At 33.9% G+C, this 15,342-nt stretch overlaps 1 protein-coding gene across 2 annotated transcripts; it reads right to left on the minus strand.

Annotated features, from left to right (window-relative positions):
- Window positions 1–2,670: 2,670 nt before the first annotated feature.
- Window positions 2,671–12,154, minus strand: rnft1 (ring finger protein, transmembrane 1). Of its 2 annotated transcripts, none has more exons than XM_051120959.1 (9): window positions 11,603–12,154; window positions 8,172–8,611; window positions 7,998–8,074; window positions 6,415–6,515; window positions 6,128–6,281; window positions 5,886–6,044; window positions 5,723–5,788; window positions 5,467–5,568; window positions 2,671–3,497 (listed from the first exon to the last, which is right to left on the minus strand). In XM_051120959.1, exons 2-9 carry the CDS (start codon window positions 8,554–8,556, stop codon window positions 3,363–3,365), a joined length of 1,179 nt encoding a protein of 392 aa, XP_050976916.1. In that variant the 5' UTR covers window positions 8,557–8,611; window positions 11,603–12,154; the 3' UTR covers window positions 2,671–3,362. The 2 variants fall into 2 exon arrangements, with proteins under 2 accessions (XP_050976916.1, XP_050976915.1); XM_051120958.1 differs by lacking the exon at window positions 11,603–12,154 and adding an exon at window positions 11,212–11,411.
- Window positions 12,155–15,342: the final 3,188 nt, after the last annotated feature.

A 15,342-nucleotide genomic window follows, 5' to 3' on the forward strand; every position in this document is an offset into this window, starting at 1 on the left:
CCATCTGTCATGCAATAAGTGCGTTACTATTCTCAGTTAAACTGAGTGCAAAATCTTGGTTAACGGTGTCTACTGGTATATAGCCCACCCCTATAAAATATTTTCCTTAACACCTCCACCTTTTTTTCCCCCCTGAATATGTTTTGGTTTTTTAACCTGTTTATTTTCCAGGTGCCATATAGTTTTGTAAACTATGCAAATTATTCTTCATAGTCAGAAATGCTGTTTAGGATTTAGCTGGATTAGTTGGACACAAACACAAAGACATGCCAGCCCCCTTTAATTTTTATTATTTAGTACTACTTTCTACAATGGTGTTGGAAACATTTTATTATTCTCAAGGACATTAGAAATGTTGGGATTTAAATGTGTTAGAAAACCACTGAATGTTATATTGTTGTATTGAACTTTAATTAAATAAGCTTGGGTATACAGTTGAGGTCAAAAGTTTACATCCCCCTTTCAGGAAAAAAAAAAAAAAAGTTAATTATTTCACCGCCATGTTTTTTTTTTGTTTTTTTTTTCTTCTGGAGCATCAGTGAGTGTTTGAACCTTCTGTAATAGCTGCATATGAGTCCCTCAGTTGTCCTCAGTGTGAAAAGATGGACCTTAAAATCATCAAGTCATTGTTGGAAAGGGTTCAAATACACAAAAATGCTGGAAAACCAAGTAACTTGTGGAACCTTAAGGATTTTTCTGAAGAACAGCAGACAGTTTAACTGTTCAGGACAAACAAGGGACTCATAAACAACTACCACTAAACAAAAAAAACACAGCTGTGGATCATTCAGGTAACAACACAGTATTAAGAATCAAGGGGATGTAAACTTTTGAACCGGGTCATTCAAGAAATTCAACTTTTATTTTCTCTTGTGGACTATATGTAAACATCTTTTATGTGAAATATCTTATTCAGGTCAGTACTAAATAAACAATAACATGGATTTTGTATGATCCCTCTTATTTTGGTAAAATAATTTATGTTTTAATGATTCTGAAAGGGGGATGTAAACTTTAGACCTTAACTTTAAATGGTTAGGGGAAAAGAGGATCCCTATTCTAGATTAATCCAGAATGATGGTAAAGTAATATAGTTAATCTTTTAAAAGAAAAAAAAAAACAGTATTTGTTTCTTTGCTGTACATACACGATTCTTCATGAATGTTGGTGCTCTTTCCTTGTATTATACTTCTTACAGATACAGTAAGTATGATGATGACTCCTTGAGTTGGTCGACACTGAATCTGCATCTTGTTAAGATTGTGCTGTATGTAAGTCATCATGGGCGGTTCTTTGTATCACGTTTCACAGTAGTGTTATTATTATCAATGAACGTCTGCGTGTGAGGCTACTATTGCATCTGTGTGACCACATTTAAACAATTTCTGAATGACACTTTCTTCCCTAGGGAATGTAGAATAGGCTTGTTTTCTGCTTGAGAGGATTGTTCTGTTATGACACTGCAACTCATTGATTGAATGTGATCTTAACCTCACATCCTCAAAGTCTAATTTCCGTCATGTAGATTGTAATTGCGGTTGGACATTAGGAGGCCGTTGCTCTGATTGAACTGTCTGGACTTTGCAGCAGTTTCCATCAAGCCAATAATTGGCTGTACTCACTATGCACAGGAAGCATGGTGGTGAATATCTTAAGCTGTCAGTTACAGTGCCTACTGATAAACAACAGCCTGCTGTGCAGTGGCAGTTAACAGCCCGTAATGGCTTCATATGTGAAAGCCTTTGATTTTGAAATCTGTGCAAAACCAGCAGCTTAATTAAATTGCCTCTTAACTGGTACTTTGACTATGGAAGCATCCCATTTTGCCTTCGCATACACAAATATCGACCGTTTATTCTATGCAATGCTGGCTGAGAGAGAGGGATCTGTAATGTGGCGTAAATAGCTTTGTGTATCACTTGTGTCAGTCTGATGAGTCCGGTATTGACCATGAGCCTAGTTCATATAATCGCTAGACTCATGGCCTGGGTTTAAAGCCTCTCAAACCGTCTCCCAGTCATGTTGGAATATTAAGACATAACTTGGTGCTATGTGTTAATGGTCTGGTTTTTTATCTTCATTATACAAAAATGTAATGTAATGTGATGTGTAATTGCGCTTTAGAGTTGAGCTGAACCTGATCTTGAAAATCTATGGTACTCCTTTAGGTTAGGTTTCCAATTCTGAAACTTTCTGGATTGTAAAGTGAAAAGGAAATGCTTGTGAAAAGAACTGAGATGCAGATGAGGATACATTTTGCATTTTAAATGCAAATGCTTGAAGTGCTGTGTTTATTAGACAGTGGCACGTTTGGTTTTACCCATGAATGGTTGTAAAGTACGGAATGATTGTTTAGAATCTGGTGTTTTGTGATTGCTCTTGTTTATTTTAAAATCTATTTTATTTTAACCTGTAGTGAATTCTACAAAATCAATAAAGTTGAATTCGCAACCCTGCAATAACTGGGCAAAGTGACACTTATTAACAGTTTGAAAAATTTATTTGGTCAAATATACTGGATAAAAATACAATTGTAACTGCATACTGTATGATGGTACTAAAATAGATATTTCCTCTTCAAAGCTTTGGTTTATTGCAACGTAAGTGCAACATGATTAGAAAAATACCATGTATCTGTGAAAGGCCTGAATTACAAATGCATTTAGCATGTACAGTAACAGTAATTCATAACCCATCGTATGTTGTTCAGTCACAAAACTTACATGGTTGCAAAATTCTAATGCTACATCATTTGATAAATCAGTAGTTCATGTGCAATTACCTCACATTCAGATTATTACCAACAACCAGAATACTTCAAATAGAATGCAAAATCCAGAACTGAATCCAGATTCTAAATGCGTTTAAAACAAGTTCAGTTACAAAAACCACAGTATCATACAAAAAAAAAGACCCAGAATCTATGAAAAAAATGTTAAAATCCTTTTAGGGAGATGACAAATGAATTTCTGCTACATTACCTGTGAGTGTTTTCCTCCACAAATACAATATAAAGAAATGCATTTGTCTCCACTGTGTTCTGCTTACACCCACAAGGTAATTAGTAAAACCAGAGATGGCATGCAAGAACACACGGAGGAATATAAATTATAAACACTTAAAAATAAGTTCCACATGCGACAATAATAATAGTTATAATAATAATAATAATAATACAAATGCTGGTGAATGCACTTGTCCTTAGACAAGATATCTACATTTCAAAAACTCTCAAACTGGAGCTTTTTCTAGAGCCCTTTGCCTTATAACAAGTGCTGTTTGCTCAACGGTGATGTGGATCAACTGCTGGTTGAGTGTTTCAACATGTCACAACACTGTATCTCCAGCCCTTCGGTGGGATTTCAGTAGATTTGTAAATGAGCTGATGTTGCGCCATCTTTCCACTTATGCACCTTGTCTGTGATGACAGTGCGGCAGAGGGGGCAGGTTCTCTCCTGGTTAAGCCACTGGGCGATGCACTCCTCACAGAAGATATGCTGGAGACAATCAAATAGTTAATATTTGACATTTGTGCACGTGCGTTATGTGACTAAACACAATAAGAACAAGTTTTTCAAGTTATTCAAAAAGTGGGCAGGATGCATTGTAACATTCAAAAGCTTAAGCCTTAACTGTGAGTATTAGCTGTAGTAAAATTACCACAAACACATTTGTCTATTTACAGAAAGATGATCATGTAAACATGATTATAATAATCTTGTAAAATAATAGTTCTTAAAAAGTAATATTTTGAATTTTTAAAAAATGTGCAAAAAGTACATGGCTGGGTAAATGTGACCCTGGACCACAAAACCAGTCATAAGTAGCACGGGTATATTTGTAGCAATAGCCAAAAATGCATTGTATGGGTCAAAATTATAGATTTTTCTTTTATGCCAAAAATCAATTAAGTATTATTAAGTAAAGATCATGTTCCATGAAGATGTTTTGTAAATTTCCTGACGTAAATGTATAAAATTTTTTGATTAGTAATGCGCATTGCTAAGAACTTCATTTGAACAAATTTTCTATTTTAATTTTTTTTTTTGCACCCTTAGATTTCCGATTTTCGAATAGTTGCATCTCGACCAAAGATTACTAAAAAAAAAAAAAATGACCCTTATGACTAGTTTTGTGGTCCTGGGTCACAAATGTTCTTACATATTATATGTATTTTGTATATCAGGGAGAAGGAGATGCAAAATATTACAAAATAAAATATAAGAATAATATAAAAATCAACTAAAGTATCACTTTTTACTAAAAAGATACTGTACTATATTTTATTTGTTTTCTTGCATGTTGTGACCATTAATGACATCAGAAAACCATGACAGAAACTATGATGTAATAATAATTCTAGCAGCTCTATAGCAATAAAATTATCATTAAAAAATTTGTTAAATAATTCAGTATTTCATAGTGGAATCAGTAAGATTTTTAATGCTCTTATGCTCATCAAAGCTGCATTTACTTGTTTAAAAATACAGAAAAAAAACTGTAATATTGTGAACTGTTATTACAGTTCAAATAATGGCTGTCTATTTTAATAAAATTCCAAAAAATATTTTATTCCTGTTATGCAAGCTGAATTTTCATCAGCAGTTACTGCAGTCTTTAGTGTCACATGATCCTTCAGAAATCATTCTAATATTCTGATTTATTACTTTTATCATCAATGTTGAAAACAGTTGTGCTGCTTAATATTGTTTTGGAACCTGTGATACTTTTTTAGGATTCTCTGATAACCAAAAAGTTAAAAAGAGCAGCATTTATTCAAATTAGAAATCTTTTCTAACAATATAAGTCTTTGCTATCACTTTTTATCAATTTTACACATCCTTGGTGAATAAAAAAATTAATTTCTTTCAAAAAAAGAATAAATAAATGCTGTTCTTGTTAACTTTTTATTTATTATAGAATCATAAAAAAAAATATCACAGGTTCCAACAAAATATTAAGCAGCATGACGGTTTCCAACATTGATAATAAATCAGCATATTAGAATGATTTCTGAAGAATCATGTGACACTGAAGATTGGAGTAATGCATCACAGGAATAAATTACATTTTAAAATATCTTCACATAGAAAGCAGTTATTTTACAAATAAATAATATTTCACAATATTACTGTTTTTCTGTATCTTTCATCAAATAAATGCAGCCTTGATGAGCAATAAAAACATTAAAAACATTAATAATCTTACTGATCCCAAACTTTTGAACTGCAGTATAATTATGCTGCCATAGAGCTGAAAGAAAAATTATTTTAATTCGCAGTTGTTTAATAACAGACACTATAATGAGTAACACCATGACAAGAATTACATGAGCTAATTTGTCTTTTTCATGTGGGCTGAGTTTAGCTAAAATACTGTGGTCAAGAAGCATTATCGTTTACTCTGGGAATGTAGAAGTTAAGAGGGGTTGACATCTCAAGTAAAACTCAAAGACCACATTCTCACCTGACACACGAGGACCCGAGGCTGCTTAAAATCAGCCTGACAGATTGGACAAATGTCACCTGCCTCTCTAACCTGAGCAGGACTGGCTGGAACTCCATTCACCTTAACAGACAGGTAAGAACAACATTAAACAGCAGACACAGAAATCGAGACATTTGTGTATAATTTCTCTATTTGTCTTGCAGATCACCCAACAAATGTGTCAGAATATATAAGGAGAGCAGCAAAGCGCAGGTAAAAACACAATCTTTCGTACCTCAGGACTGAAAAAAGTCCGTAATGTTTTTTGAAGTGATCCTGACAGTCCATACAAGGCCAGAAGCTAAAAAAAAAAAAAAAACGAAACATAAGATCAGATTATTGGATGTCTCCTAATAATCTATTAGTTTAAAGTAGATTAGTGTAATGATTTTGCGCACCTTCATTATGAGGTAGAGCAAGGCTAGCAGGATTCCCAGAGTCAGACCCACTGAGGTGTCCATCTCATCGTAGCTCACCAGATAGCGGAACCAAAGCGGGACAGGAGCGATCACTTGATACAGCTGACCCACCTCCTCTATGAGCATGTACCACTGACCCTATGGAAAGCAGGATGGATATGGTGAATATGTTTATTTTGATTCGAAGCAGTAAATTAAATAATGTTACAAATCATGCTTACCCTTCGCCGGTACGTCATGAGCGGGGAGGGGATGAGGAGAATAAGACATTTGAGCCCCATGAAGAAAAACTTCAGAATGAAGTTGGTCACACCAACGCTCCATAAAACCTCCCAGAAGTTTTGAGTATCTATTGTAGCGTTAGCAAAAACAAGGCTGAGGGATGAAACAAGAAAGAGAGACGATTAGATCTACATGGTGTGTCATTTAGTGGACATTCGGTTAAGATTTTACACTAAACGTAATACATTACAGTTTGTGGTGAAGTGATACAATGTAGAGCACTTACCAGCGATAAAGTGACTGAGTGTGAAAAGTGTAGAACACTAGGAGACCGGAGGATGTGAGAAACAGCAGGAGCCACGCACAATGCAACTTTGTCCTTCGGTCCTTTACACAGGAGGAAAAAAAAGAGGAGCCGTCAGATTATTTAGTTAGTTCAATATATATTTTTACTGAAAGTATATACACTGCCGTTTAAGTTCAGTGAGATTTTTTTTTTTTTTTTTTTTTTTTTTAAAGAATTCTTTTATGCTAATCAAGGGTGCATTTACTTGATTAAAAGTACAGAAAAAACTAAAATATTATTACAGTTTAAAATAGTGGTTTTCTGTTTTAATATATTTTGAAATATAATTTATTCCTGTGTTGCAAAGCTGAATTTTTATCAGCCATTACTCCAGTCTTCATTCTAATATGCTGATTTATAACTTTTGGAATCTGAGTTGGAATTTTTTTGGAACCTGTGATTCTTTTTTTTCTTTGATTCTTTGATGAATAAAAAGTTAAAAGAACAGCATTTATTCAAAATAAAAATATTTTCTAACAATGCAAGTCTTTGCTATCACTTATCAATTTAACACATTCTTAGTGAATATTAATTTCTTTAAAAAAAGAATTCAAATTTATTGACCACAAACTTTTAAATAGTAGTTTATATTGTTAGAAAAGATTTTTATTTTAAATAAATGCTGTTCTTTTTAACTTTTTATTTATAAAGTATCCTAAAAAAGTATCACAGGCTCTAACAAATTATTAAGCAGCATAATAAATCAGCATATTAAAATGATTTCTGAAGGATCATGAAGACTGGGGTAACTATGCTGAAAATGCAGCTTTTCATCATAGGTAGAAATTATATTTGCAAAATATATATGCATAGAAAACATTTATTTTACCTTGAAATAATATTTCGCAATATTACTGTATTAATATTAATATTACTTTTCTGGATTTTTGATAAATTATATGCAGCTTTGATGAGCATACCTTTCAAAAATTTAGGTTTAGTAAAAAAAATTTGTGTGTGTGTGTTTTAACATGAGATGTTATTTACCAACAGTGAATTTATTTGATCAAATATACAGTAAAAACAGTAATATTGTGAAATATTATTACAGTTTAAACAATTTAGCTTTTTTCTATTTTAAGATACTTAAAATGTTTTTAAACATGTCAGTTGTCATCAGCCATTACTCCAGTCTTCAGTGTCATATGATCCTTCAGTGCTCAGGAAACATTTATTATTATCAATGTTGAAAACAGTTGTGCTGCTTAACATTTTTGTGGAAATTGTGCCTTTTTATTTCAGTACTCTTTGGTGAGAAGTTCAAAAGAACAGCACTTATTTAAAGTAAAAATATTCTGAAACATTATAAATGTATTTACTGTCACTTTTAACCAAAAATTCCTTGAGGAATTTTTATTGCTTTTGGTGTGAATAGACTTTTGTGCATGAAGCAAATTTGCTCAAGGCACCATTGTCAAAGTTCATAGATCACCAAAACAGATTAACCTATAACCGTACTAGAGGAGTTACAAGCACTGAACTTTAACTCCCCTGTTAAATATCAAATAATATGATGGACTTACATGAAGAAAGACTTGCGTTTGAATGCTTTTGTTGACATACATAAAGGTGGTAAACAGACCAACTGCGACAGCCAGACCTACAGAAAAAAAAACAACAACCCAGAAGTGTGACAGGGGTCATGACCTTTACACATCATAACGACTGCATAAGCATCTGTTCTTCCTAACACGTACCCAGGGCATGCTGAATGACTAGTTTCGCACAGAGAATAACTATGAAAGGAAGACTTTTCTTAAGCCAGCGGAGGAGGTAGCGCAACTCTGATAATGAGCTGCTGGATTCTCCGGATTCCAGGTCAGACTCGCCGCTGTCCGACTCATGCTCGTGGCTGTGCGTGTGTCCGTGAGAATGGGAGTGGCTGTGACTAGCTGCTCTCAGCCTCCGCGAGGTCGCGCCACGTCCGTTCGCCGACCCCGATGAGCTACCCATAGGGACCCGGACGTCCTCGTCTGCTTCTGGTCTGCTGGAAGTTCCAGCCCCAGGCATTCGGGCGAGCAGCTCCGGCTGCAGGGTTAATGACAGCCCGTTCCCTCCCTGCGGGCTCGGATCGGTTTGCATCGGATCAGGTGAATCCCTCAGTTTAAACGCTCTTCTGGACTCGCTATATGTTCTTCTGTTGAAAAATAAACCAAAGCAACGAATCAGAAGACAGACATAAAACAGACAACATGTAAATATGAAGATGTTTTATTATAATGCACTACGAAATCAAGCTTCAGAGGGGGTTTCTATGGAAGCCGGTTTCTGCCACTGAATTAAAAATAATAATAATTGTGATTTTTTTTTCACAAGACTTTTATTCGCGCAATTCTGACTTTTTTTCTCACAAACGCAACTTTTTTTCTCAGAATTGAGATATAAACTCGAAATTGCGGATTTGTATCTCACAATTCTGAATTAACTTGCATTTGCGATTTATAAAGTCAGAATTGCAAAACAAACTCAATTCTGAGAAATAAACTCGCAATTCTAAAAAAAAAAAAAGTAAGAATTACAAGATATTAACTCACAATTAAAAAATTTTCCTCAGAAATGTGAGCTTATCTCGCAATTGTGAATTTTTTTTTTTTTCAAAATTGTCAGATACAAACTCGCAATTTCGAGTTTATGTCTCACAATTCTGAGAAAAAAGTCAGAATTGCGAGTTATCACAGTTGTGATTTTACAACTTGCAATTTCGAGTTTGTCACAAAATTCTGAGAAAAATTCGCATTTGCAAGAAAAAAAAAAGCCAGAATTGTGAGTTTTTGTCTTGAAATTCTGATTTTACAACTTGCAATCGTTAGTTTATATCACGCAATGCTGACTTTATAACTCACAATTTCGAGTTTATGTCTCACAGTTCTGAGAAAAAAGTCAGAATTGCGAGTTATCACAGGTCTGATTTTACAACTTGGAATTGCGAGTTTGTCACACAATTCTGAGAAAAAAGTTGCATTTGCAAGAAAAAAGTCAGAATTGTGAGTTTTTGTCTTGCAATTCTGATTTTACAACTTGCAATTGCGAATTTATATCACGCAATTTTGACTTTATAACTCGCAATTTCAAATTCATATCTCACAATTCTAAGAAAAAGTTGCATTTGCAAGAAAAAAGTCAGAATTGCGAGTTTTATCTCACAATTCTGATTTTACAACTTGCAGTTGCAAGTTTATATCACACACTTCAACTGCATAACTTGCAATTTCAAGTTTATATCTCACAATTCTGAGAAGTCACATTTGCAAGTTCACAATCTCACATCTTATAACTTTCAATTGTGAGTTTACATCATGCAATTCTGACTTTATCTTATCTCGCAATTTCGAGTTTATATCTCACAATTCTGAGAAAAAAAGTCAGAACTGCGAGTTATCACAGTTCTGATTTTACAACTTGGAATTGCGAGTTTGTCACAATTCTGAGAAAAAAGTCATATTTGCAAGAAAAAAGTCAGAATTGTGAGTTTTTGTCTTGCAATTCTGATTTTACAACTTGCAATTGTGAGTTTATATCACGCAATTCTAACTTTATAACTCGCAATTTCAAATTCATATCTCACAATTCTAAGAAAAATTTCCATTTGCGAGAAAAAAGTCAGAATTGTGAGATTTTACAACTTGCAGTTGTGAGTTTGTATCACACACTTCCAACTGCATAACTTGCAATTTCAAGTTTATATCTCACAATTCATTTGCAAGTTCACAATCACACATTTTATAACTTGCAAAAGTTTATATCATGCAATTTTGACTTTATAACTCGCGATTTCGAGTTTATATCTCACAATTCTGAGAAAAGTTGCATTAACAAGAAAAAAATGTCAGAATTACAAGTTTTTATCTCGCAATTCTAATTTTACAAATTGCAACTGTAAGTTTATATCACGCCATTCTGACTTTATAACGGGGAGTGTGGGTGGGGGGGAAACCTTGGAGTGGAACTATAAAAAGGGGGCTTTATGGGTGGGGACGAGAAATTAGTGTCGCTCCGCTCCAGTGATCCAGTCCGTGCGTTACAGGCGACAAGTAAAGCTTGACGTGTAACGTTCGCAACCAATTTCGTTGGGTCAGACTCAGAAGAAATGCACAAACTTACAATTTTTTGCTTTTTTTTTTAACACTACATGTTGTCTGAAACGTAAGTTCTTGATTTCAGTTATTTCTATGTAGAACTGTTTTATTAAATCTATGTCACGATAATATTCAGGCTGTTGTTAATATCAACACCTACCTAGTGCCTATTATATTCCTAAGTAGTTGCCACCCAAAATATTACGTACATATGATTCCGAGCTCAAAAGGCTTTACAGACAATTCGATTACGTTTTGACCAATCACGTTTGGCTACGTCGTTCTTGCGCTAACGTTTTATTTCTCGCCGTGTTTTATATCGCAATAATCACCGGTTTGCATGTACTATCATCACTTCTATCCCACTGTAAAATTTTGGCCACCCCCCAACTTTTTATGGCCCACCCAAAATGGAAATCCTTGCGGCGCTCAGCAGTGTGATAATCCTTAGTTACACATCAGTTTACATGATTATTCAAGTGCATAATGTAACACATATGAACTGACCTAAACCTCTGTTAGACAGAACATATTCGCTAGCCATAATTGCATTAAACCAACAATAATATATAATCGCTAACCGTTTATATCTAAGGTTCTGGATGTTTTTATGAAATTGCTTTTAGAGTAAAGGTCTTAATAAACAAATAACGTTAAATACCTGTCATACTGCGCTCGGAGTTTCATGATAAAGCGCCGATCTCCATTTTACAGGTTATGGTAGTGTTTGAACGATCAAAACGAAATAACTAAAAGAGATAATAAACAAAACAGCTCATCGGCTAAAGGAGTTTCGTTTCAGCTTGACATTGTTCCGGGAGCCATCTGGCCTGTCCTACTAAAGGAACCTGTGGCTCTGCTTGAAAGCAAAATAAAAGTCCCCAATAAGGCTTCTGTCTTTACTTTCCTGCTTTCAAAATAAAAGCCCTATTTAGACGATAGAACTGAAAGTGTTTAATCACCCTCATGTTGTTCCGAGCCCGTATCACTTTCTTTCTCTGGAAAATAAAATGAAATGTTAAGCATAATGACATAAGGTCTCTTTAACTTACCTGCTTTCAAGTTTGTTGGTAACGTTCGGCTTGGTTGATAATGTCTCAAGGTGCCCTCATTCCAGTGATTATTATCTGTTTCTTTTCTTCCACATCAGCTGGATTCTTTTGCTGAACTGGCTGAGTCGCCCTGAGTCATAATATATATCCCTTTCCTCCCTCATCTATAGATAACCTGCCTCTGAGGGCCGTGTCTACATTCGAATATCAAAGTCCAGCCAATCTCAACACACCAACTCATGACCCCGCAGCATGGTGTCTGTCTGTCTGTCTGCTCTGAATGCTACCCAACCTTTCAAAATAGATTTTGCTCTTACGGGCTATCATCTTTCTCACTCTTTTTCAGGTTGTCTTGCAAGAGTCACTTTGCTGTTGTGCAGTGTAGGTCTTTGTGATAGTTACTGCTTTGTAAGTACTTTAAAAACAAGTCTAAAGTAAATTAATGTACTCATTTCAATACAAGTCAAGTGTTATTTACAGCATTCGTGGCATAATGTTTATGACAAAAAATAATTTAAACTTGTGTGAACTTGTTTCAACTTTTAAAAAAAGATAAAAGAAGTAAAAATGATGACATATGTCACATATATATATATATATATATCCACATATAATGGAATTTAAATTTGGAGTATTTAAAAGCAGAATTGTTTTTTAGCAGTAGGTTTTTTTTTATTTTTATTTATTTGATCAAAAATACAGCAAAAGCTGTAATGTTGTGAAATATTTTTACTATTTAAAATATCTGCTTTGTATTTGGATATATTTTAAAATGTAATTTATTCCTGTGATCAAAGCTACATTTTTAGCACCACTGCTCCAGTCTTCGGTCTCACATGATCTTTCAGAAATCATTCTTATATGCTGATTTGCTGTTCAAGAAACATAGTTTATTATCAGTGTTTAAAACAGTTGAGTATATTTTTTTCAGGGTTGTTTGATGAATAGAAAGATTTAAAAAAAAAACAGCGTTTATCTGAAATAAAATGCTTATTAAATTAATACTTTTATTTAGTAAGCATGCTTTAAATTGATCAAAAGTGATGATAAGGACATTTATAATGTTGCAATAGATTTCAGATAAATGCTGTTCTTCTGAACTTTCTATTCATCAAAGAAACCTGAAACAATTCTACTCTGCCGTTTTCAGCGTAATAATAATAATAATAACAAATGTTTTTTGAGCAGCAAATCATTAGATTAGAATGATTTCTGAAGGATCATGTGATTGGAGTAATGTTCCAAAAAATAGCTTTGAAATCACAGGAATAAATTAGATTTTAAAATATATTCAAATAGAAAGCAGTTATTTTAGATAGTAAAAATATTTCAGAATATTACTGCTTTTGCTGTATTTTGGATCAAATAGCTTGGTGAGCAGAAGAGAATTATTTAAAAAAAAAAAAAAAAAAAATAAAAAATGTATTTTTTAAGTTTAAGGATTAACCTTATTAACTTCCATTGTAGGTTAATGTTGTTGTTGTTGTTTTTTTTAGGTAGTAGTCAGCCTTGTGACACAATTGCTGTGGATTGAGCTTGACTTCGCATTAAAATAGGAATATCCCTTTAAATGCTTGACCTGACCTCTATGCAACCTCTGTGTTACAGCAGAATTGGATATCCATTTCCCTTACATTTTTTTTCCATGAAGCTGCACAGTTGGGTCCAAAAGTCTGAGACTATATTGAATATGTAAGACTGAAAATCAAATTTAAACCCATAAAACACCACAAACAGCTGGAAATTTGGGTTAATTCCTCTGTTCATTCTGATAATTGGATTCCACTGTATATTACAATGTTAAACATCTGAATTCATGTAGAAGTCTTCATATCTGATTATGCAAAAAGAAAACATGAATTTTAATTCAGAATTTGAATGCAGCTATATACCATTATGGCTAATGACATTAAGACACAATCAAGTTAGAGATCAGTTGTCTAATAACATCTACCCCAGACTGTACTTACACTGTGTCCAGACAAGGATATAATCATGTAATTGAAAAACCCCTAACAGCCTCATACTAATCTAAATGTATGGGTCATTCTGTGTAACCGAGCATGTTAAATGATGCTTTGGGATAATGCAACTTAATTTGTGGAGAAATGGATGTAAGTACCTTGTTGTACATTTAGAAGATGATAATGTGAGCTGGGAGTGTGTCTTGTTTTGCAGGGGCTGCTTATTGAATATAAACTCAGGGGAATCCATCCTGGGATATTTTCCGGCACTATACCAACAGGTCTTTTAAAGTAAGTATTTCTCTGTGATATACTGAAATAAACAGTGTGATCTGCTGAACTGAGCATATGATTCCCCTGAACACACTTAAAAGTGTCTTTAACTTTGGATTCGACCTGCCACAATTCAAGGCCTTAAAATCAGAGCAGATAAAGTTGCACGTTGAATATTGCATGCACTGCAAAATATGAATATGTTCCTTAGTATTTTTGTTTTGCAATACAAGTATCTACAGTAAACATCCTTAAAAACACATTTACTTGAGATGCTAAATGATAAAATAAAGTATTGCTTTCTAAGAAGCTAAAACAAATTAGCTTTACGTTGATTACATTGATTTTTCTGAGCCCATTGGCAGACCGTTTGATCAATTTCACAGAAAGCAAGACTTTATCTTATGTCTCTTTATCTTATGCAGAAATTCTATAAAGAGTATAGCATGATATCAGGCTTCAGATAATCTTTCTCTCTCTTTCTTAGCAGCACTCATCGTGGAGTCAAGCCCAAAACAAGGTTAATGAGGTCACCCCCTTTCCTTCACTACTATGATTATGTTACTCAACGCGGAGGCTAGAAGTTGGCGTCCAAATGAATACAGTAAGCGTAGCTTATGGAGCTTAACTTGACAATTAAATTGCTACCTGTCAGATATGAATGGACATATCAAGTAGGGTGTGGATGTAGTGAGCAGTGACAGACAAACTCCCTCTCTCTCGTTTTTGTATATCCCTGTCTCTCCTTCCTGTTTCATTTCAATAGAAATATAAAATTAGTTCATAAACAATCTGTTCGACTTTTAATGTACTGCATATGAGTTTAGAAACAAACTCCTCTTAACGAGTATGGTCTTTTTGCGAACAGCAGATGGCGCTTCATAGCAAGGAGTGATTTGAACAAAGGACTGACTGAGGAAATTTCTATATTGTTAATAAGAGAAAAGTCCAGTGATGAATTCAGAGAGTTTACATAATGTGATTTTTGTATATATATATACAGAGGTTTAAACGTAATTTTTTAAAAATATATTAATAGTTATATTTTTTTTCTGTACAATTTGTGCTTTTTACACTATAACATGTTTTTATTTTTATTTTTAAGTTTTATTTTAATTATTGTTTAAAATTTGTATTTACTCAGGCTGCAAAGACAAAATGCATTGGATCATAAGCATATTTTTTGTAAAACTGATCAAAGATCAGATGTAAGCTAGACATGGACTAACAATAACAATTGTTACATCACCTGTTCAGCTGAGAGGCACAGGCAAAAAAAAACAAAAAAAAAATAGTCAGACCAGTCCATCTGAAGTGACTCTAACCTTGAGTTATATGCTGAATCTGAATTCCCTTCCTTTAAATATCTCATCAGGTTTGCTGGTTAGCCGTTGAAGGTGTGAACTGATGATCTGTGATTGAAATTCAGCTGCAATTTTCAGCCATTTAAAAAAGCAGAAGACGTGTTTGATGTCGTTCTTTGTCTGAGCGTAATGTCTCATT

This window comes from Labeo rohita, chromosome 10 (assembly GCF_022985175.1).
Source record: "Labeo rohita strain BAU-BD-2019 chromosome 10, IGBB_LRoh.1.0, whole genome shotgun sequence".
NCBI lineage: Eukaryota > Metazoa > Chordata > Actinopteri > Cypriniformes > Cyprinidae > Labeo > Labeo rohita.